Below are 20,546 nucleotides of genomic sequence, written 5' to 3' on the forward strand. Positions count from 1 at the left end.
GGAGGCAGCCGATCGATGTTTCTCTCTCATCGATGTTTCTAACTCTCTATCCCTCTCCCTTCCTCTCTGTAAAAAATCAACAACATATATATATATGTATATATATATTTTTTAAAAAGCTCAGAGACCGAATGGCAGAATGACCAGAACGACCAGTTGACCAGTTGCTATGATGCACACTGACCACCAGGGGGCAGACGTTCAGAGGGCAGGTCAGTGCACTCAGCTGACTGGCATGAGCAGCTGCTACCGCAGTGGGAGCAGCCGCTCAGAGGGCAGGTCCATAGCTGCTCTGGTGACCTGAATGAGAGGCACTCCCACAGCGGGCCAATCCCCACAGGCCACACACCCCACCAGTGCACGAATACTGAGCACCAGGCCTCTCGTTGATGTATAATTGACCTATGACATTGTATTAGTATAAGGTGTACAACATAATGATTTAACATATGTATATATTGTGAAATGATTACCACAAAAATGTAACATTCATCATTTCACATAGTTAGACATTTATTTTCTTTGTGATGGACACCTTTAAGATCTACGTTCTTAGCAACTTTCTGACCAAGCAGTGCCTACAGATTTTCCTGTGACTGTCTCTGGTTTAACTTGCCTGGCTCCTTTAATTTATAGGTGCTGATAGTTGATCTCTGTGCGGACAAGTTCTTACAGGAGGTGAGTGACAAAGGAGGTGATTACATAATGTTTGGGGATAATTAGACAGGAAATATGTGAAAGTACTTAGAGAAGATGAGTCAGACACGACTTTGAGTTCCTACACATACTTGACCTGGCACTGTGGCTGATCATACACAATTGACCTGAACCGTTTGGCTTGGGCTTAGCTGTGTAACCCAAAGAAGGAAGGAGGAAACAGATTACAGGTGCTTCTCAAAAGAGGCAACTCTCCCTTCAAGTCCAGACGGGTTGACATATAAGCCTCTAATTTAATTAAACATAACGAGCATTTGAAACTGATTATTTCCAGATATTCTGAATCTAAATATGAGTAAGACACAGTATGAGCCCTTAGGCCTTATAGTCTAACAGTGGGGAGGGGGTGCAGACATACACATAAAGTTTTAGAAATGGTGTAATAGAAATTTGTACAAGGTATACAGTAGGGACAAAAAAGACGTGGTCATTTCTTCTGGGTATGAAAGTGGAAGAGAGAGTTGGTAACGCCTGCTTAGAGCAGCCCTTAGTATATGTAAACTGTATGTAGGCTTGTGAGCACTGAACCCAGGGTTGAAAGAATGTTTCCCTAGACTTTTTTCAAAATCCCTTAGCTCATCACTTTTGAAACACCATTTGTTTGGGGATGATCTTTCTAATGTAGCATAAGACTTGTAAATGAGAGATATTTAATAGAAAGTGCCAGAAAATTTGGTAATTATATTATTTAATATAGTGAAGATGTAGACGCCATAAGCATCTTGGAGTCTGCTCAGTGCAGGAAGGAAGCTTCACACTGACTCTTCAGCCACATATACAGTCACTGTGGCATTTGGGGGCCCTAACTAGTGCACTCTCTCTCTCTCTCTCAAAGTTTATGAACATTTTCAATTTCTTCTCTTAAGGTATCTGACGAGGATGAGATTTTACCACCTAAACTCCAAGCTGCCCTAATGCAGATTTTGGAAGAACGAAATGAAATTTTGGCTCAGGAGCAGAATTTCTCACAAGGTATGTGACAGGTGGCCTGAGGACTTGCGGTCAAGGCAGTAAATATTTACTGAATGTCAGCACCCGCTCCAGGACATGCAAGGTAGAGAGTATGAGATTGTGCCTGTGTCCTAAAAAGCTTATGTTGAGCTTCCTGCTGACCCTCACTGTGCCAGCTCCCCTTCTACTTCAGGACTTTTGCACTTGCCTGGTTGCATTTATGGAAAGCTCTTCCCCCAGAGAACCCCCTGGCTCCTGCTCTTTCTTCATTCCCAAGTGTCACCTTGTCATGAGGCTGTTCCTGACTATCCTGTCCTGGGTGTGGTAAATTAGTGCGGCTGCCGTGGAAAAACACTATGGAGGTTCCTCAGAAAATTAAAATTAGAGTGGCCATACAACCTAGCAATTCCACTTCTGGGTATTTATCCGAAGAAAACAAAAACACTTAATTCAAAAAGGTATATGCACCCCTATGATCACTGTAGCATTGCTAGTAAAAGGCAAGATATGGAAGCAACCTAGATGTCCATCAGTAGAATGAATGGGAAAAGAAGATGTGTATATATACACAATGGACTATTACTCAGCAATAATACCATTGCCATTTGTGACAACACAGATGGACCTAGACCAGCGGTTCTCAACCTGTGGGTCGCGACCCCTTTGGGGGTCGAACGACCCTTTCACAGGGGTCGCCTAAGACCATCAGAAAACACATGTATAATTACATATTGTTTTTGTGATTAATCACTATGCTTTACTTATGTTCAGTTTGTAACAATGAAATTGGGGGTCACCACAACATGAGGAACTGTATTAAAGGGTCGCGGCATTAGGAAGGTTGAGAACACTGACCTAGACGGTATTATGCTAAGTGAAGTAAGTCCGACAGAGAAAGAAAAATACTGTATAATCTCATTTATATGTGGAATTTAATAATGCAAAACAGCCCTAGCCAGTTTGGCTCAGTGGCTAGAGCATCAGCCTGCAGATGATGGGTCCTGGGTTTGATTCTGGTCAAGGGCACATATCATGGTTGCAGGCTCCTCTCCAGCCTGGGCCCTGATAGGGGCATGAGCAGGAGGCAACCAATCGATGTGTTTCTCTCACATTGATATTTCTCTCTGTCTTCCTCTCTCTCTCAAAATCAATGGAAAAACATCCTTGGGTGAGGATTTAAAAAAATAATAAATAAAAATACAAAACAAATAAACAAAACAGAAACAGACCCATAGGTATTGAGAATAAGCTGATGGTCACCATGGAGGAGGAGGTAGAGGAATAGGAATAAAAATAAATAAGTACATAAGTTCTAATTATAGAACACTTGGAAAATTCAGACTATTATAAAGGAGAATTTTTTAAATCATTTGTAAAAAAAAGAAATAAAATTGTCCCCGTTCCCTTACCACTCCACGTCATCCTCCCGACCTTGTTTTTTATTGTGGCTTTTATCATCAGCTGATGTCCTAGAATCCAAGTTCCATGAGAGCAGCAACTGTCTGTATTGTTTTCTATCTCCAGTGCTTTTAAACAGTATTCGATAGATACTCAGTAAGTATTTGTTGAATAAATGAGCAAATAACAATTATAGGGTGGCTTACTCCATTCCAGGCATTGTGCTAAGAACTTAGTTTACATCTTATTTCATCTTTGTATCATTATTTAATTGCCATTTTACATATGAGAACACTAAGGCTATTTGCTGATGGGGAACATTAGGGAAGGAGCAGGTTTGGACGAGTAATTAAAAGTTCAGTTTTCAATATTGAGATACCTATTGGACGTCCACTACCTAGCAGACATACAACTGGAGATACCAAGTAGACTTTTACATACATGTATTTGGGATTCGGAGGAAATATTTAACCTAGAAACATACATTTAGAAGTTGCTATTTGAAAGCCCATGGGAAAGAGCTAGAGGCATTGTGAAGGGGGAAAGTACTGTTTGGATATGGAAGGAAAAGGAGGAGTTGAAGGTGAATCTGAGGCTTGAGCCTGGACCCTGGAAGGCAATGCATTATAGTCTGCGGTACTGGTTCAAAATCACCTGACTCGGCAGTCGGGCAGCTTCTCACTGTACTAGATGAGATGACTCCGGAGAATGTCTTTGTTTTGAGTCTCAGTTTCCTCATCTGTAAAAGATAAATAAATAATACCTACCTCATCGTACTTTTACATCAATAAAAGCACAATACAGTGCTTGACATATCTTAAGCACTCAATAAATTATTATTTATTATGGGATAATCATGATGCTATATGAAATGGGAAAGTTGAAAGAGAAACTGATTTTGGTGGTGAAATACAATGAATATGGTTCAGAACATGTATCATTTATTTATTCAATTCATATTCTACCAATTTCCTGAAAGGACCTTATATGGTGACTTTCAGACAAATGGGATTTAAGTGCTAATGGGACAGCCAAATGATGGTCACCCATAGGAAGTCTGAAAATGTAGAAGGTGAATTTTTGTAAAATACCAGGGATGGAGATCTAAGGTTCGGAATTATCAACGTGGAGAGCCAACTCTCTCTATCTGTATGCCAATTAGCTGCTTAAGGAAGGGACCGTGCTCAGGAAGAGGAACGAAATACAAGAGAAAAATTGGTCTAAAGACAGGAGAGGAATCAGGAAATCAAGAAAGCATACAGTTGTGGGAGACCCGAGGACTGAGGGGATTAGCACAAATGCAACATAGAATTTAAAGAAGACTAACAATAGAAGAGCAGAGCAAATTTGTCTGGTTCTCACTGGTGGCCTTAGAAAGAGCAGTCCCAGTGAAATCATCGATGTGCAAGCCCGGCTTTGCATATCAAACATGTAATGGGAGTGTTTGTATGGGAAGGAATTGAAGGTAAGAATGACTTTGCTTTTGCAAGTCATGGAGAGTGCAAGAATGCTAAGAATGAGTATTCCTATGTTCATTCTCCTTCCTTTAATCATGATTTCCTAGGCATCAGTTTCGTAACTAGACCCAGTGTTCCCATAAACACAAAATTTAGAGGACTTTTTCTTTTCTTTCATTTTGCATCAGATGTGACACTCAACTCTCTGGTGTCCGAAGCATTTGTCAGGTTTTTATAACTAGACTCAGTGTTCCCAAAAACACAACATTTAGAGGACTTTTTCTTTTCTTTTTTTCTCTCTTTCCTTTTGCATCAGATGTGACGCTCAACTCTCTGGTGTCCGAAGCATTTGTCAGGTTTTTCGTGGAGCTGGTGGGACATTACTCTCTGAACATGACTGTCACTGAGCGTGGGGAGCGTGTATTCCAAAGGGAGCCATTCCGTAAATCTCACACCTCCCGCAGCGTTCGCCACTTCCTGGATCTCTTCATGGAAACTCAGATGTTTGCAGGATTCATCCAGGACCGAGAGCTTCGGAAAAGTGGGGTGAAAGGTCGGTTTCCTCATGAAGTTCTTCCTCCCTATTTAGTGAGCACTTGGAAGGTTCGAAAATAATATAAACAAAAAATAGCATAAAGCTACAAGGGCTCAAAATCTGAGTTGTTTATTATGGGAAATATTTTTTGTAACATTGTTTTAACTATGAAGATACATAGTAGTGAACACAGAGTTTTATTTAATGGATTTTCAATCTTGAGCGTTGGACAATTTCACCGTGAGTTTTCCTTGTAGGTTTGTTTGAGGTCCGGGCCTTCCAGTATTTGGAAACAATTCCTGAGTCTGAACCCAGTGGGGTGAACAGAATTTTGCGGAGTCTCGGTGAGTTGCCGTATCTTCCTATTAGAAAAACGAGGCTGAGAAAAGCTTTTGCAATAAGCATGCCTCATTGCAAAAGCTTTACAATCAGATCAATGATATAACCCAAGTAGGCTGACCAGAAACCATGACCCCTAATTCCAAAGTGTTTTGGAGCAAAAGAAGTCTCTTTCTCAGAGGTTGGGATTCTCCGTCAGAGTTGTCCATGGGACCGTTTTCCTCAGATGATGCTCCCTTAAGATGTAAGAATTTGCATGTCACAATTATTACTCTTTTCTAGGTCACATCCCTGGGGGAATCTTATAAAAACTGGACTTTTTCCCAGAAAAATATAGTTAGAACATACAAACATTTTGCATATAATTTTAGGGTGTTCATGAACCCCCGCTAAAGTCCATCATGGACTCCAGTTTAAAAACATATGGCTTAGAGGACATCTGAAACAACAGAGGTTGTCCTGCAAGTCTCTAATTTTACACATCATAAAGAAACATGGGCCCGGCCGGCGTGCCTCAGTGGTTGCGTGTCGACCTATGAACCTGGAGGTCATGGTTCGATTCCCGGTCAGGGCACATGCCCAGGTTGTGGGCTCAATCCCCATGTGGGACATGCAGGAGGCAGCCAATCAATGATTCTCTCTCATTATTGATGTTTCCATCTCTCTCCTCTCTCTTCCTCTCTGAAATCAAGAAAAAAATATTTTTTAAAAAGAAATATGGTAGTTTATGATTGTTCAATTATAGTTACCTTTTAAGTTTTCAGTATGATATAGAAGAACAGTGGTGTGCTAGCCCAAAACAATGAAGAACCTACAATCTATGGTATTTACATTCATCTTTGAAATATATACCCCTAATTAAAATTAGGCCTTGTCCTTAACTAGCTGAGAGACCATGGACAAATTATGTCTTGGGCTGTTGTTTCATACCGTGGGGTTAGATTAGATCAGTGGTTCTCAGCTCTGACCACAATATTATAATCTCTGGGGAGCATGCCAGTGATTTTAACCTACAGGCAGGGTTGAAAACCACTGGATTAGATGATGTCTGAGTTCTCTTCTGCCTCTACAATTAGACCTTGGAGGAAGCGGTTAATCACATCAACTGTTAGCTTGATATAGCAGCTTACTCCTATATCATGAATAATACCTCCTGGGGGCAGTAGGTATTATTCTGAATAACTAGGTTATTAATCCCTTGCCTCAAATAATGTACAATAAAAAAAATGAACTAATGAGAGCTCACTCTACGTTTTTCTCCCTGTAGGAAGTAAAATGAAATTTCTGCAGAAGAAATGAAATCTCCCACTGACTTCTCATCCTAAATAGGACAGAAAGTGCCAAAGAAAGTATTTTTCCAAGTCAGGATGCCCTGAAGTATTCTACAAAATCCTTGAAAGCTGAAAAGGTTCCAGAGCGGGCCAGAGTCTTGGAGGAGGAGTCTCCTGTTGCTGCTTTGTAATCACTGGAGAACTGTCGGGAGTCATCTGGAACCAATGCTCTCTTCACTCTGCCTCTGGTTGTTTTTAAGTGGCCTTTTCTACTTGATTCTTGGGCTTATTCTTTGTGTTTTGTGCTTAGGCTGTAAAGGCACATGTCTTTTATCAGGGAAAGACTTGGTGTTGCATTTTTTAAAAAGCAGCTCAAAGAGGAGCACAGTGAGAGAAGTGCTGAGTTCAAAGTACTAGGGAGGCATGACAGAAGTGGCTAACACTAGCTCTCCAACATGTAATTCTCATCACTGAACTACATGGCAGCTTTAAACCTATGGGCTGTTTTCTGTCCAATGTTCCATCTAGGGGAGTCTCACTTATTGGAAGCCCTATTTATTAGTACTGTTATTGAGTACCGTGTAAAAGTAGACATCTTGCAACTCTTCCCCCACACTGTGTGGCACTGGAGTAGCATGTCCCTCATGTGTCAACATGAAACTTTTTGGAATTACAACTAATAGGAAATGTCCTTCCAAGGGCATGAGAACTACGTTTTATTTTACTTTTTTAGTGTCTACCCCGTGCCATGCACTGTCATACATGTGTGTATGTCATCTTAGTCTTCAAATCGACTTTCTGAGATATTTGCATCTCCATCTTACTAGTGAAGAAACTGGAATTCAAAGGAGTTAAATAACTTGCCCAAAGTTATACAATAGAACCAGGACTGAAGCCAAAACTGTTCGTTGGTGAACACAGATAAAGCTGGTTGGTCTTGAGATGGACATTTGAGCTCTATGGGATTGTAGCTATTGAAAAGTTTTCTTTTAAGCTGAAGTGTACCAGAGCCAACTCAGCTCTGAGGATAAGGGACTTCAAACTAGAGGTGTCTAGATGAGACTCTTTTCAGTTCTCCTAGGATTGTTGGAATTTTTGCTCTAATTGGAGTCATGAAGATGAACATTACCTGGGACGACACCACATAATCACCCTAACCTTTAAGGTCTAAAGCCACAGTTAGTGATTGGAAAGAGGAACTTGTCAGTGATGGTGCCGTTTTCTTTGGTGTTACAGCAAATGTCAGTTTTCTTCAACTCCTGATGATGGTTTTAACTGGCATAAAAATATTTATTCAAGCTTAACAAAACCTTACAAGGTATATGAGGACATAGTTTATTGACTTGTACAGTATTGTCAGTTCATCCATTCAGGTGTGCATGGATGAATTGAAGCAGACACCAGGTAACCGGTGCTACATAATTACTATAGATGTGGGTCCAGCAAGTAGAACTGAGCCCATGTCTTTTTAAAAATGTTTATTAAGCAGCTTACCCCAGTGGGGCTTTTACCAGATATCCCTCCATTTGGTCTCTTCTGACAATCCAACCCGAGGGAACAATCAGTAATTGGGAATTGTTTATAAAATGGGGGCAGTAGGTATTATTGTGGTGGATCCTGGCCATCCCTCTGTGAGACCTTTGCTTTGGGGATGAGGGTCATATTTTATCCCTGTAAGCTGGAGCTGCTTCCTTTTCTTAGGTCTGTTTTATTTTGTTTTTTGTAAAGTTTTATGAATTCTGGACATGTTTGTAAAAGAATTGTTCAAGATGTGTATAAAATGTTGTTTACAGTTCTTCTAATGAATAAATACAAAAATCCCATGGGTCTCTTGGAGAATTTTAAGTAAAATTGCTTAAAATGTAAAGATCTTTTACTTCACTAAATCTATAGCTAGCACATTCATCTAACAGGTTAAAAGGTAATCCGGTGTCACTTTTTCAGATATGATTCTATATATAGAAAACCCTAAAGACTACACCAAAAAACTATTAGAAACAAACGAATAAAGTTGCAGGATATAAAAATCAATATACTAAAATCCACTGCATAAACGACCGTCTGAATTGACCCAAGACTAATCAGGCTTAATTACCGTGGCCAATATTTTCAGGCACTTGGCAGACAAAAAGCTTGGATTTAGACTGCACACAGGGCAGGATATATTCTATTACCGGGTGTCCTAACAACAAAATGATTGGATTTTACAAACGCCCTGAAGGCAAAATGACAGGATTTTTAAAAGTTGGGGTTGGTGGGCAGTTACCAATCTCGCCTGGTGTAGATCAGATTACTTTTGGTAGGCAGACCATTAAAGCTGGGGACTGCGCCCACTTCTAGAATCTGTGAAAACACTGCCCAAAGCGCAGCATCTTAGGGCGCCGAGCACGAAGGGTGGGAGGACAGTATGGAGTGCAAGGGGAGAGGAGCCTAAGGGAAGGTGGAAGGTTAGAGGAGTAAGCCGAGGGGGAAACCGGTTTCTCTCCCCGCGCCAAATCCTGCAGCCAGTCCCACACAGAAGTGTTAGGATCCCCTCTCAGAGCGCGTCCTGGAGGAGAGCAACGGTCTCACTCCTCCACAAGCTGCAGCCAGACGGAAGCATAAAAGTGGTGCAGGCCGGGACGGGAAATTGACACGGTCCACCGAATGGGCAACGACGTGACGTCACATCCGGCCAAAACAAAACAGGGCGGAGCGCGCCTTCAGAATTAACAACTGAGCATGCGCACGTGACGTAAATTGTGGGCGGCGGGCGCAGGCGTATTGAAACAGGCTTGAGCCTGCGCAGTTTCAGAAAACGCAGGTGAACCTCAGGATGGCGGGCACGGGCTTGGTGGCTGGAGAGGCTGTGGTGGATGCGCTGCCGTATTTTGACCAAGGTTATGAAGCGCCCGGAGTGCGGGAAGCGGTGAGTTTGGGTGTCTCTGCAGGAGACTCGCGCTCGCTGGCCCTTGGAGCTGGAAGCAGCCGCGTACAATTTGCTGCCCCGACACTGGCCCCCTTTCTCGTTCTCAGGCTGCGGCACTGGTGGAGGAGGAAACTCGCAGATACCGACCTACTAAGAACTACCTGAGCTACCTGACAGCCCCGGATTATTCTGCTTTTGAGGTAAGTGTGATGTCTGGAGCCCGGCATAGGAATCAGGATTCCCGCGAATCTTTAGTTTGGGTTGAGAGCCTTACCACGTTCAAGTGAATTCTAAATTCCGGCTTTTAAGTATTGCTTGCTTGACTTGCATAGATATTATCAGGCCACTGAAAACAGCTAGATAGGCCCTAGCCGGGTTCGCTCAATGGATAGAGCTTTGGCCTGCGGACCAAGGGTCCCGGTTGGATTCCGGTCAAGGGCACGTACCTTGGTTGCAGGCCCGGGCCCTGGTCGGGGGGCGAGGGGGGCGGGAGGCAACCAACCGATGTGTTTCTCTCACATCGATGTTTCTCTCTGTCTTTTCCTCACTTCCACTCTTCCTGAAAAATCAGTGGAAAACTATCCTCAGGTGAGGATTTTAAAAAACAATTTTTATAAAAACAGCTAGATAAGCCTTCTGCTCTGGGGTTCTTATTCTGAGACCCACAGACTTTCTGAAGCTCCGAAAATTACCTAACAATCCAAAAATTAGTGTGTACGTGTTTCTGAGCTAGATTCCTTGTGTTACTTCTCAGCGGGTCCTCTGCGCTCTGAGGTCCACTCTAAGTGATGTAGGGTCAGCCGAATGCCCTAAGCGCCTGAGAACCCCTGGATGGTAGTAGCCTCTGTATAAAGCCTAGGTGTTTACAGAACGTGAATGAGGGAACCAACCATATCTACCTAATATACCAGTTACATGTTTTGTCTGTACACCCAAGATATTTAGGGTCTAATGAGCGAAATTAAATGTAAAATATTATTTTTAAGTTAATGGATTTTGTTAAGCATTTTAATACTGTTGGGGTCCAGCCCCAACAGGTCCAGGGGTTCCCCAAGGTGTGGACGGAGTCGGCAAAGAAGGAATGACAGGGAGGCAGCTTTCAGGTGATCATTATGGCGAGGTTCCTCTTAGCCCGGTTCCTCTCTTTATTGTCCTCTTACATTTGTATTTATCCTATTTGATCTTAATCCTCGTAAAGATTATGTAGCTTAAGCATGATTGTTCGTAGTTAAAGTGATTAACTACCCCTCTGGCACTTAGTTAAAGGGTTTACTGATAAAAATCCTCACCTGGGGAAACAACCTTTCTTGGAGAGGTGACCTTGGTTAAAACACATAGCGCTTAAGAAGGGGAGCAAACATATTAAGAACAGTATGCCATATACGCCAGGTCCCTTGAAACATCCCTGCAGCGACTGCGTCAAGCAGCCAGGGTGGATCGGCTTCCAGCATAATACATACACGTTTGGGGGTTTTTCCCGTTATGGGTAGCCATTTATTTATGAAAGATTCTGTCATTAAAATGCAGTATTTATATTGAAGTAACATGAAAAAAATATTTACTGTTTTAAGTAGGAGAGAGATTTTCCCATGATATGCTATTTTCCCATGCTTTTTCTAAATATTGTTATCCAAATATAGATATCACCACAAGAATTAAGTACAATAATGCTTTCTTAGTAGATTGATTTTTGAAAGTTTCACAGCTTGCATTCAATTACAAACTCATAAATACTCGAACTAGTTTTTTTTAGCTCTCTAAAATACAACATATGCTTCCTATCTCTATAATTAGTATTCTGATTATTTAATCCTTTTTAATAATAGGAGCTGGTAGTGTACTGGGCTCACTCTCTGTCCTAAAAATAGCCTATGAACTATATAAATATGTTTTACTATCCCAAATTTTTTAGATGGGAAAACTGCAGCTTAGAGAGACTAATGTGCTCAAGACCTTAACCACTCCTCAAACTGGCTTTGAACCTGCCCTTTGTTAATTAATTTAACAACTATTCGTGAAGGTCTTTTCTATGCCAAGTAAGGGCACAGGATAGGTAAGGTCCATATTCATGGAGGTTACATTCTAGAGTGTGAGGACAAATAAGTCAGAAAATATTAGATTGTTGATAAAGCTATACAAAGAATTAAAGTAGTTATGTCTTCTTCACCACCGTATCTTTATCACTTAGAAGCCTGCCTGGTACACAATAGGCACCTAAATATTTAAAGAGCTTCTAAGGCAGTTTTATTCAGTGGATGCTTACTGGTGCCAGACATGCCTAGTGTTTTTTCATAAATTAGCTCCAGGAGAGTTGGCTCAGTCTTTGCAGCGAGTTGAGTTCAAACTCCAGATCTCTCACTTAACTGGCCATGTGAGTTAGTAAGAGTTCCTACATTAATGGCTCAAGATTGCTTGCTTCATTTTTATAGCTTCTCTCTTATCTAATTGTTGGTTGTTATCCTTGTCTGTCACTGCATATTCTCTAGCTAGAATACCCTGGTTTTCTGCAGGAAACTAGATAACTATATTTTCTTAGAGCTTTGTGTAACAGCAGTAGTAAAAAAAAAAAAGGTTTTCTCCAATAAGAAATGCTTAATGCAAAACTTGTAAACCAGGAATGTAGGCTTCTGAAAGCCTTTTTTTTTTTTTTTTTACCCCCCTTAGGCCTAATTGTTGAGAAAGTTGCAACCTTCAAAAATGAAATTACATGGGATATCTAAATATTTCACTTATGCAGTTCTTTATATTCAGGGCTGGAAATATGCAGAACAAATGGAATAGGATATTGATCAAAACATTGGGCCCAAAGAAACAGAGTTATACCACAATTTTGGGGAAAATTGTTAGACCAGATAGTAGAAACCAGTTTTGTTTTTTGTGGGTTTTTTTGTGTTTGTTTGTTTGTTTTTGCCCATTCCCCCCTTCATTCTTGGTAAGGAGTAAAATGTAAAATAGCAGCCAGGACCAAAAAAGAAACTATAGCCTTAGGTTCATAGCCTTACAGCAAATCATTTTATGTCTAAGCCCTCTATTCCCCACCCCCAATGAATACTTAGATCCATGATTCTCAACACTGGCTTTAGTTTACAATTGACTGGTGAATTAAAAACAAAAATTATAATTGTGTCCAGTCTCCACTTCAGGACAATTAAATGGACTGGGGCGGTGGCCGGCAAACTGCGGTTCGTGAGCCACATGCGGCTCTTTGGCCCCTTGAGTGTGGCTCTTCCACAAAATACCAACTTCTGCGCATGGGCCATGAAGTTTCAATCGCACTGTTCATGCGCACCCGAATGTGGTATTTTGTGGAAGAGCCACGCTCAAGGAGCCAAAGAGCCACATGTGGCTCGCGAGCCGCAGTTTGCCGACCACTGGACGGGGGGAACAGGGTGGGGTATGGCTGAGATTGGAATTGTTTTCAAAGCTCCCAGCTGATTCTAGTCTACTACTGGGATTGAGAATCACTTACTAGGATAATCAGTCCTGTCCGCCCAGACCCTTTACATACGAAGTGTGTGCCTGTTCTCCAGACCCTAGAGAGCATTTAACCCTGAGAAGACTTGTGAGAAGGGTGATGATCACTTATCATGGGTCATTATAAAGTATAAGCATTTTAGTAGGTTAGATTCATTATTTGTTTGGTGGTTGTTAATTTTAACTTGTTGGTATGATTTTGGAAACAATTCTTTCTCTAATTTCCACATCAGACAGACATAATGAGAAACGAATTTGAAAGACTGGCTGCTCGACAACCAATTGAATTGCTCAGTATGAAACGGTAAGTCCTATTTCTGGAGTCAGCTAGGCTCAAATCATTCTTTAATCTTAATTTTTTTGTAAAACTACTACAGCCATGTTAAAACAAATATTGGAAGGGGAAAATCCTTGTCTGCTTATGTGTTTGTTTTTTCATATAGTAGTAGTTCATATAATCCTGTGTTAATGTTCGAAGATGTTCCTTTTTTTTATCCTCACCCGAGGATATGTTTTTATTGATTTGAGAGAGAGAAAGAAACATTGATCAGTTGCTTCCCGTATGCACCCCAACCAGGGATGGAACCCACAATCCAGGTATGTGCCCTGACCACCTTCTGGTGTATGGGAAGATGCTCCAACCAACTTGTAATGACCCATAAGCAGTAGGTTGTGAAGTAAATGTAGTAAGGCACCACAGCGCTTGGTAAAGGAAGTAGGATAGAAAATGTCAGAGTGCATTGTGTCTACAGGTAAGTATTGCTTTGTGTAGTGGGTCACAGTGTAAAATATTTCTTTCTCTAGGTCAGTGATGGCGAACCTATGACGCGTGTCAGAGGTGACACGCAGACTCATTTTTTTGGTTGATTTTTATTTGTTAAATGGCGTTTAAATATATAAAATAAATATCAAAAATATAAATCTTTGTTTTACTATGGTTGCAAATATCAAAAAATTTCTATCATGCGACACGGCACCAGAGTTAAGTTAGGGTTTTTCAAAATGCTGACACGCCGAGCTCAAAAGGTTCGCCATCACTGCTCTAGGTTGTAGTCAGAGGTTTGAAAAATGCTACATTTATAAAGTGTGGTTTATTTTTTCCTTTTTTCCCCCTAAGGTGTTTGTTTTTATTTTTTAAAACAAAATGGTTTATTACCTCTTGATTCCAGTTGCATTTCCCTCAGCTTTTTAAGAATAATTACAGTTTTTACACAGTATCTAGTAATAATATTAAAATGGAAATGAAAACTTCGTTTGTAGTAACTCAGTAGTAAACTGAGATTTATGAAGAGTATTTGCTGGCTCTATTGGCAGTGTTAAAAGACTGGGCAGTGTGAAGAGAACAGAGTGAGGTCCAATATTTTTCTCTAGAGGGGTGTGGGTATGTGGGTGGGAATGTGGATAGATCATAGGTGTGTTTTACAAAAATGATAGTATGGTTTTTTGTGTCCTACTTTTTTCCCTTACTACATTACAAACATCTTAATGTCTTAAGTGTTCGTCAGTAACATCATTTAATATCTAATATAGCAGTCCTTTATATGAGTGTACCATAGATTAGTGAATCTTTTCACATTGATGGGAACAATTTTTTGTAGCTGTATGTAATATTGCTAACTCCTCTTTGTAAATTGATTGCTTGTTAGGGTAAATAGGTTTTTTGTTATTGTAAAGTCAGCATCTTATTTTAAGTCTTCTGTAGTTTTTATAGTGTGCTTAGGCCCATGAGGCATTCTGTTGGGAAGAGAAAAGGTTTGGGGGACTGTGTAGTTATATTGTTGTTTAATTTCAGATATGAACTTCCAGCCCCTTCCTCGGGTCAGAAAAATGACATAACTGCATGGCAAGAATGTGTAAACAATTCTATGGCCCAGTTAGAGCATCAAGCCGTTCGAATTGAGAATCTAGAACTAATGTCACAGCATGGATGCAATGCCTGGAAAGTATATAATGAGTAAGAAATTGCTTGTTGTTTTTTAAAAAACCCATTCCACCCACAGCTTTGGTTTTTTGTGTGTGTTTGTTTGTTTTTAATGTAGGAAGTAGGATAGAGGAACTGGGATAAAAATAGTAGAGCTGAGCCCTAGTCATTTGCTCAGTGGTTAGAGCGACAGCCTTGGGACTGAACGGTTGTGGATTTGATTCTATCAAGGGCAAGTACCTCGATTGCAGACTCGATCCCTGGTCCTGGTCAGGGCGCATGCAGGAGGCAACCAATCAATGTGTCTCTTTCACATCCATCTGAGACCCACCTCAGAGTTTGTGTACATAAACCTAACTATCACGTTTATTGTATAATATAATAAAATGAGTTCTGAGGTCTGATTTACAAATCACAACTTAGTAGAATGTAATTCTTAACGGGAATTACTTACATAGTTGATTCTTGTTGGTTTCATGTTATGTTCTATAAAAGTGGTCTTAAATACTGAATGAGCAAATAGTGTAACATTTCTCCTGGGGAAAATACATACACATGTACATATAAATAACTCATTCTGGCAGGTTCTATTTTCTTTTTAAAAGAGAAAACAAAGTTCAGAAGTATTGAGTAACTTGTCAGAGTTGGACATTAGGCTCCATCCTTCAGTCATCTCTGTATGAGACCTGACACGGGCAAGCAGAGCGTCGTCTTACTCCACTTCAGCTGGGAACACGTGCGTCCACTGCTCAGATTTTTCACTGCTCTGAGAATGTCTGCCGAATGATCCAGAACATTGCAAGTATTGATTTTGAGGTTACAAATGAATCCGATTGGGTAGGAAAATTCATTAATACAGAATCTGCAAAAATAAGAATTGACTGAATAGAGAACACCAGAAACAAAGTGCCCACAACCTGGGCATGATCAGAATAGAACCTGGATCCTTCAGTCTGCAGGCCAGCGCCCTATGCACTGAGCCAAACCAGCTAGGGCAATATTAACTATTTTTAGGCAGAAAAATATGACCCTGTGTCAGCTAGATCACTTTTAATTGGTTCTATTAGATTTTAATGTATTTTAATCTGATTTTTCTCATTTTCTTCCTTAGAAATCTAGTTCATATGATTGAACATGCACAGAAAGAGCTCCAGAAGTTAAGGTAAAATGTTTTCTCATTTCAGAATAAAGTTTAGCTGAACCCCTAATTAATAGAGTGAGAAGAAAAAGGAACCAATGGATTATAGTCATATGAGAGTAAGCTATTGATGATCTGCTCTTTGTCTGGCATCCAGTGTTGGTTGTGCCCCATCTGAGTGGAGGAGAAAGAGCCCTGAGGTCTGAAAACATCTCTACCAGGTCACTTTGAATTTACAAGTCTGCAGACATTGAAAATGATCTTTTAGAAGGGGGAAAAGTTGCAGAATAACCTGCATATTCTGATTTATGTAAAAAAACAACACCCACAAACAAATTAATCTCTACACATATAGGAAAGAGTCCAAAGGACCTCTACCAAAAACTAACCAGCAGTTCTCGGGGAGGAGGAGAAGCACATGGGAGGAGGGCTTTCAGTTTCTAGCCTGCATATGTGTGTATGCTTAGTTTTTTCACAATAGGCGTGTTTTATGAAATTGAATTGAAAAATAATTAGAGGAAAGTTAATTTCTGGAATGAGTATGATTTCATGTATCTGCTCTCAAGGAATTAAAGATATATTACATTGACAATAGATTTTTTCTGTTGACTTTAGTCAACAGAAAATGTTAAAATGTAGGTGGGTTTTATAAATAATTTTTTTACAGGAAACATATTCAAGATTTAAACTGGCAACGAAAGAACATGCAACTCACAGCTGGATCTAAATTAAGAGAAATGGAGTCAAAGTGAGTACCTCCAATTCCATCATGTATTAAATTCCTTAGCAAATTTAAGATCAAGATTCAATAGTCTGATTCAAACAGTATTCCAATGGGATGGATGTCACAGGTGTCAAAGCAATGCTGTCTTCTGAATACTGCCTTGCCTCCTTCTGAAGCATGGGCTTAGAAGACAATGGAAGAGTTAAACCAAAACCTGAACCGCTGCTAATTGATTCTGTTCTTAGAGTGCCCTGTTTTCAGTGCAGTGTTTCTTCTCTGAATGTTTTTAAAGGGGAAAAAAATTACCTATTTTTTAGCTTTCAGAAGGGAGTTTTAGTACTTTCTTGATAATTGGTGTCTTAGTCCTTTTTATCCTTTGTTTATATATTTTCTTTTTTGAATGTTCTTTATATATACAAATAAGTTTATACAAATTCCTAAATATAATTGTGAATTTTTGTATTATTTTTTCTTTTTTTCTCTTTTTTTCTTTGCTGTTTTTCTACACCTTCCCTCCCTCTGTCACATACATTACTCTCCTTGTTTCACCTTCCCCTCCACCTTCATGTACTCCATGTTATCTATTAGGCAACTTTTCATATTTTTTCCAAGCTAATATAACCTAAACATACATGTGTGTTTCTTTTTATTTGTCTTTCCTTTTTCTAGGGAAAGACTCTTTGAATCGCTGGAACTCTTTCTTATCAACTCTAGAAATTTCTCCACTGTCTTAAACTAATGACTCTGCCCTATTTCTCTCTCCTTTTCGGTTAATCACTTAAAATACTATCTTTCCTCACTCTTTCTTATCTCTTCAGTTCTTTTGAAATAATTATAAATTCAGATGCAGTTGTAAGAAATAATGCAGCCCGACCAATGTTGTTCAGTGGTTGAGCATCAACCTGTGAGCCTGGAGGTCACAGTTCAATTCCTGGTCAGGGCACATGCCCGGATTGTGGGCTCAGTCCCCAGTGGGGGGCATGCAGGAGGCAGCTGATCAATGATTCTCTCTCATCATTGATGTTTCTATCTCTCCCCCTTTCCCTTCCTCTCTGAAATCAATAAAAACATTAAAAAGAAAAGTTAAAAGTGAAGATTAATGTTACGGCCCTGACTGAAAATGTATATCTGATAAAATCTTCTAAAAGAAATTTTACAATGAATAATTTTTCCTTTATTTTTCTATTCTAGTTGGGTATCCTTGGTCAGTAAGAATTATGAGATTGAAAGGACTATTGTACAATTAGAAAATGAAGTCTTTCAAATGAAGCAGCAACTTGGAGAGGCCAACAAAGAAAACATCCGACAAGACTTCTGAAGAGACATTAATTCTGTGGGTCGGAAGGAAGGCAGGTTGGGTTTTCACAGAAGATCGGGCACTGCTCTGTGAAGGTCAGCAACATCTTACGGAAATCATCAGTTGTGCTTAGAAACCATAGAAAGTGGACTGTGATCTTCTGTTTGTACATTAGCAAAATAAAAAGTTTCAGCTTGGTATTTTTTTACCGTAAAAAAAATCTTCAGACTTTCAAAATAAGTATGACTTTAGAATATGTCCTAGAATTAATTTTGAGCTACTTGGACCATATTTTGTATCCAAGAGATCTTTAATGAAAGTTTTCAGCATGTACAAGAAGTTGGAAACTTTTGGTTTATATATTTTTCAAATAAAGAGATAGCTCTATACAAATTCTTGATTCAAACAAGACAAGAAACACAGTCGTGCCCTGGCCGGTGTGGCTCGGGTGGCTGTGCGTTGTCCTGTGCACTAAAGGGTCGCGGTTCCATTCCCAGTCAGGGCACATGACTAGGTTGCAGCTTCGGTCCCAGGTCGGGATACATATAGGAGGCAGCCGATTGATGTTTTGGTCTATCTCCCTCTCCTTCCTTTTCTCAAATCAATAAAAACATTTAAAGAAAAGAACAGTGACTCCATGTATGTCATCTGTTTTCCTTACCATAGGTAACAGTTACATAAAGCTGAATATGTACTGAACATTGTTCTAAGTGCTTTAGGCAGATGAACTAAACTTACACGAATAAAATAATTATTTGATCCTCAAAAACAGACAGTAGGTACTATTGTTCCCACACACAGACTTGTAACAGGTGCTGATGTAACTTGCCAAAGTTTTATAGCCAGAAAGTGCCATCCAGGTTTTGAACCCCAGTCCAGCACCAGAGTTGTATTCTTACCCACTCTACTAGTGAGGAATTTGAAAATATAAGAGTCCTGCCCAATTCAGAAAAATACTTGCAACATATCAAAGGATAAGTAGTCTTCATGTATAAAGACCTTCACAAGTCAGTGCTACTTATTTTTCTTTAATTTTAACATTTTTTTAAAGAGTTTGAGCATCAAATGTAATCTTTTGATTTTTTTTTTTAAAAAATTTTCATTGATTTCAGAGAAGGGAGAGAGAAATATCAATGGTAAGAGATATCGGCTGCCTTCTGCACGCCCCGTACCGGGGATTGAGCCTGCAACCCATGCATGTGCCCTTCACCAGAATCAAACTTGGGCCCCTTCAGTCTGCAGGCCGGCGCTCTATCCACTGAGCCAAACCAGCTAGGGCAGTGGTTGGCAAACCCATTAGTCAACAGAGCCAAATATCAACAGTACAACAATTGAAATTTCTTCTGAGAGCCAAATTTTTTAAACTTAAACTATATAGGTAGGTACATTGTTATTAATTTAATTAGGGTACTCCTAAGGCTTAGGAAGAGCCACACTCAAGGGGCCAAAGAGCCGCATGTGGCTCACGAGCCGCAGTTTGCTGACCATGGAGCTAGGGCATCTTTTGATTCTCTTAAAAAATTTTATTGCCCATGGAGTGTTCATTCCACCATTGCCTAATCCGATTTGCTGCACCTTCTACTCAGCCCAAAGAAATTGTATATTCTTCCCTTCCTTGACTGAAAGACCAGATTTCAGGTCATCTTTGCTCCTGCCTGATTCTGCGTGATACTCAGAGTCCTTTGTTGTACTGTTTGCTAGTAAATCCCAGTCTCCTGTAGTGACCACCTTAGAAAGCTTGTATATTTCCTTGGCCTGGGTGTACTACTACATAGAAAGCAGTAGTTCTAGTAAACAACAAATGACTAAGACTGATAATTCTTTGCATTTTTTAAAAATTAATCTTGCTCATAAAATTTGGTCCTACTAAGAATCCTCTCTTGTTCATAACTACGTAGAGTTTGAGGATGACCCCAACAAAGCTAAGAGAAAACGAAAATCTGTATGACACTGGATGAACTATAGCAAGTTAACCAGCCCTACCACTGCCAATAAGTTGCCCATTTTGCAAGTCACTTTGAGTTAAATTTTCTCACTTGCAACATAAGCTATCCTTACTTTAGGCCCTCAAGAAAAAATACCCAGATTGCTTTTTTCTGAAGAGATTTAACATAGGCAACAAACACTTAATATTTATAATGTTTACCTCAAACTAGACAATTTCGTTTGGGGTCTCCTCATCCTACAAGGAAAGTATTGGGGGCAGGGATAAGAGTAAAATAGTCCATCATAATCTGTCAACTTAGAAACAGCTTTCTAACCCATATGAAAAAATTTTCAGTTACATCAAGTTCACTGGCATGTTTGTAATTTGTCTTAAATATTTTAATCATATTACCACTTGTAGTTTTTTTAAATTTATTTTCAGTTTTTATAATATACAACAACCCCTTTCCACCATAACACACAGAGCTTC

The 20,546-nt window shown here is 39.8% G+C and overlaps 2 protein-coding genes across 5 annotated transcripts in view; both read left to right on the forward strand.

The window, feature by feature from the left end:
• Positions 1-8,522, forward strand: part of DENND2C (DENN/MADD domain containing 2C) — a 51,367-nt gene extending 42,845 nt beyond the window's left edge. For 2 of the 4 annotated variants that reach the window (XM_014534549.1, XM_014534552.1), the window contains 5 exons: positions 637-678; positions 1,584-1,689; positions 4,840-5,076; positions 5,316-5,402; positions 6,665-8,522. In XM_014534549.1, coding sequence (XP_014390035.1) covers positions 637-678; positions 1,584-1,689; positions 4,840-5,076; positions 5,316-5,402; positions 6,665-6,696 — 504 coding nt within the window. In that variant the 3' untranslated portion in view covers positions 6,697-8,522. The remainder of the gene's footprint in view (positions 1-636; positions 679-1,583; positions 1,690-4,839; positions 5,077-5,315; positions 5,403-6,664) is intronic. The other 2 variants (XM_005859971.2, XM_014534550.1) reach the window with 2 other exon arrangements.
• A 908-nt stretch (positions 8,523-9,430) lies between these two features.
• On the forward strand, positions 9,431-18,340 carry BCAS2 (breast carcinoma amplified sequence 2). Its single transcript, XM_005859973.2, has 7 exons — positions 9,431-9,576; positions 9,684-9,776; positions 13,284-13,354; positions 14,843-15,004; positions 16,083-16,133; positions 16,777-16,857; positions 18,025-18,340. The coding sequence occupies exons 1-7, from the start codon at positions 9,484-9,486 to the stop codon at positions 18,149-18,151; spliced, it is 678 nt and encodes a 225-aa protein (XP_005860035.1). The 5' UTR covers positions 9,431-9,483; the 3' UTR covers positions 18,152-18,340.
• The last annotated feature ends 2,206 nt before the right edge of the window (positions 18,341-20,546 follow it).

The sequence above is a fragment of the Myotis brandtii genome, unplaced genomic scaffold, assembly GCF_000412655.1.
Source record: "Myotis brandtii unplaced genomic scaffold, ASM41265v1 scaffold131, whole genome shotgun sequence".
NCBI classification, from domain to species: domain Eukaryota; kingdom Metazoa; phylum Chordata; class Mammalia; order Chiroptera; family Vespertilionidae; genus Myotis; species Myotis brandtii.

Excerpts from the sequence above, each read along its gene's own strand:
- BCAS2 (XM_005859973.2), top strand. The coding sequence starts at position 9,484 with ATGGCGGGCACGGGCTTGGTGGCTGGAGAGGCTGTGGTGGATGCGCTG. Across the intron at positions 15,005-16,082 it reads GCCTGGAAAGTATATAATGA|AAATCTAGTTCATATGATTG; the intron begins GTAAGAAATTGC and ends TTTCTTCCTTAG. Across the intron at positions 16,858-18,024 it reads TTAAGAGAAATGGAGTCAAA|TTGGGTATCCTTGGTCAGTA; the intron begins GTGAGTACCTCC and ends TTTCTATTCTAG.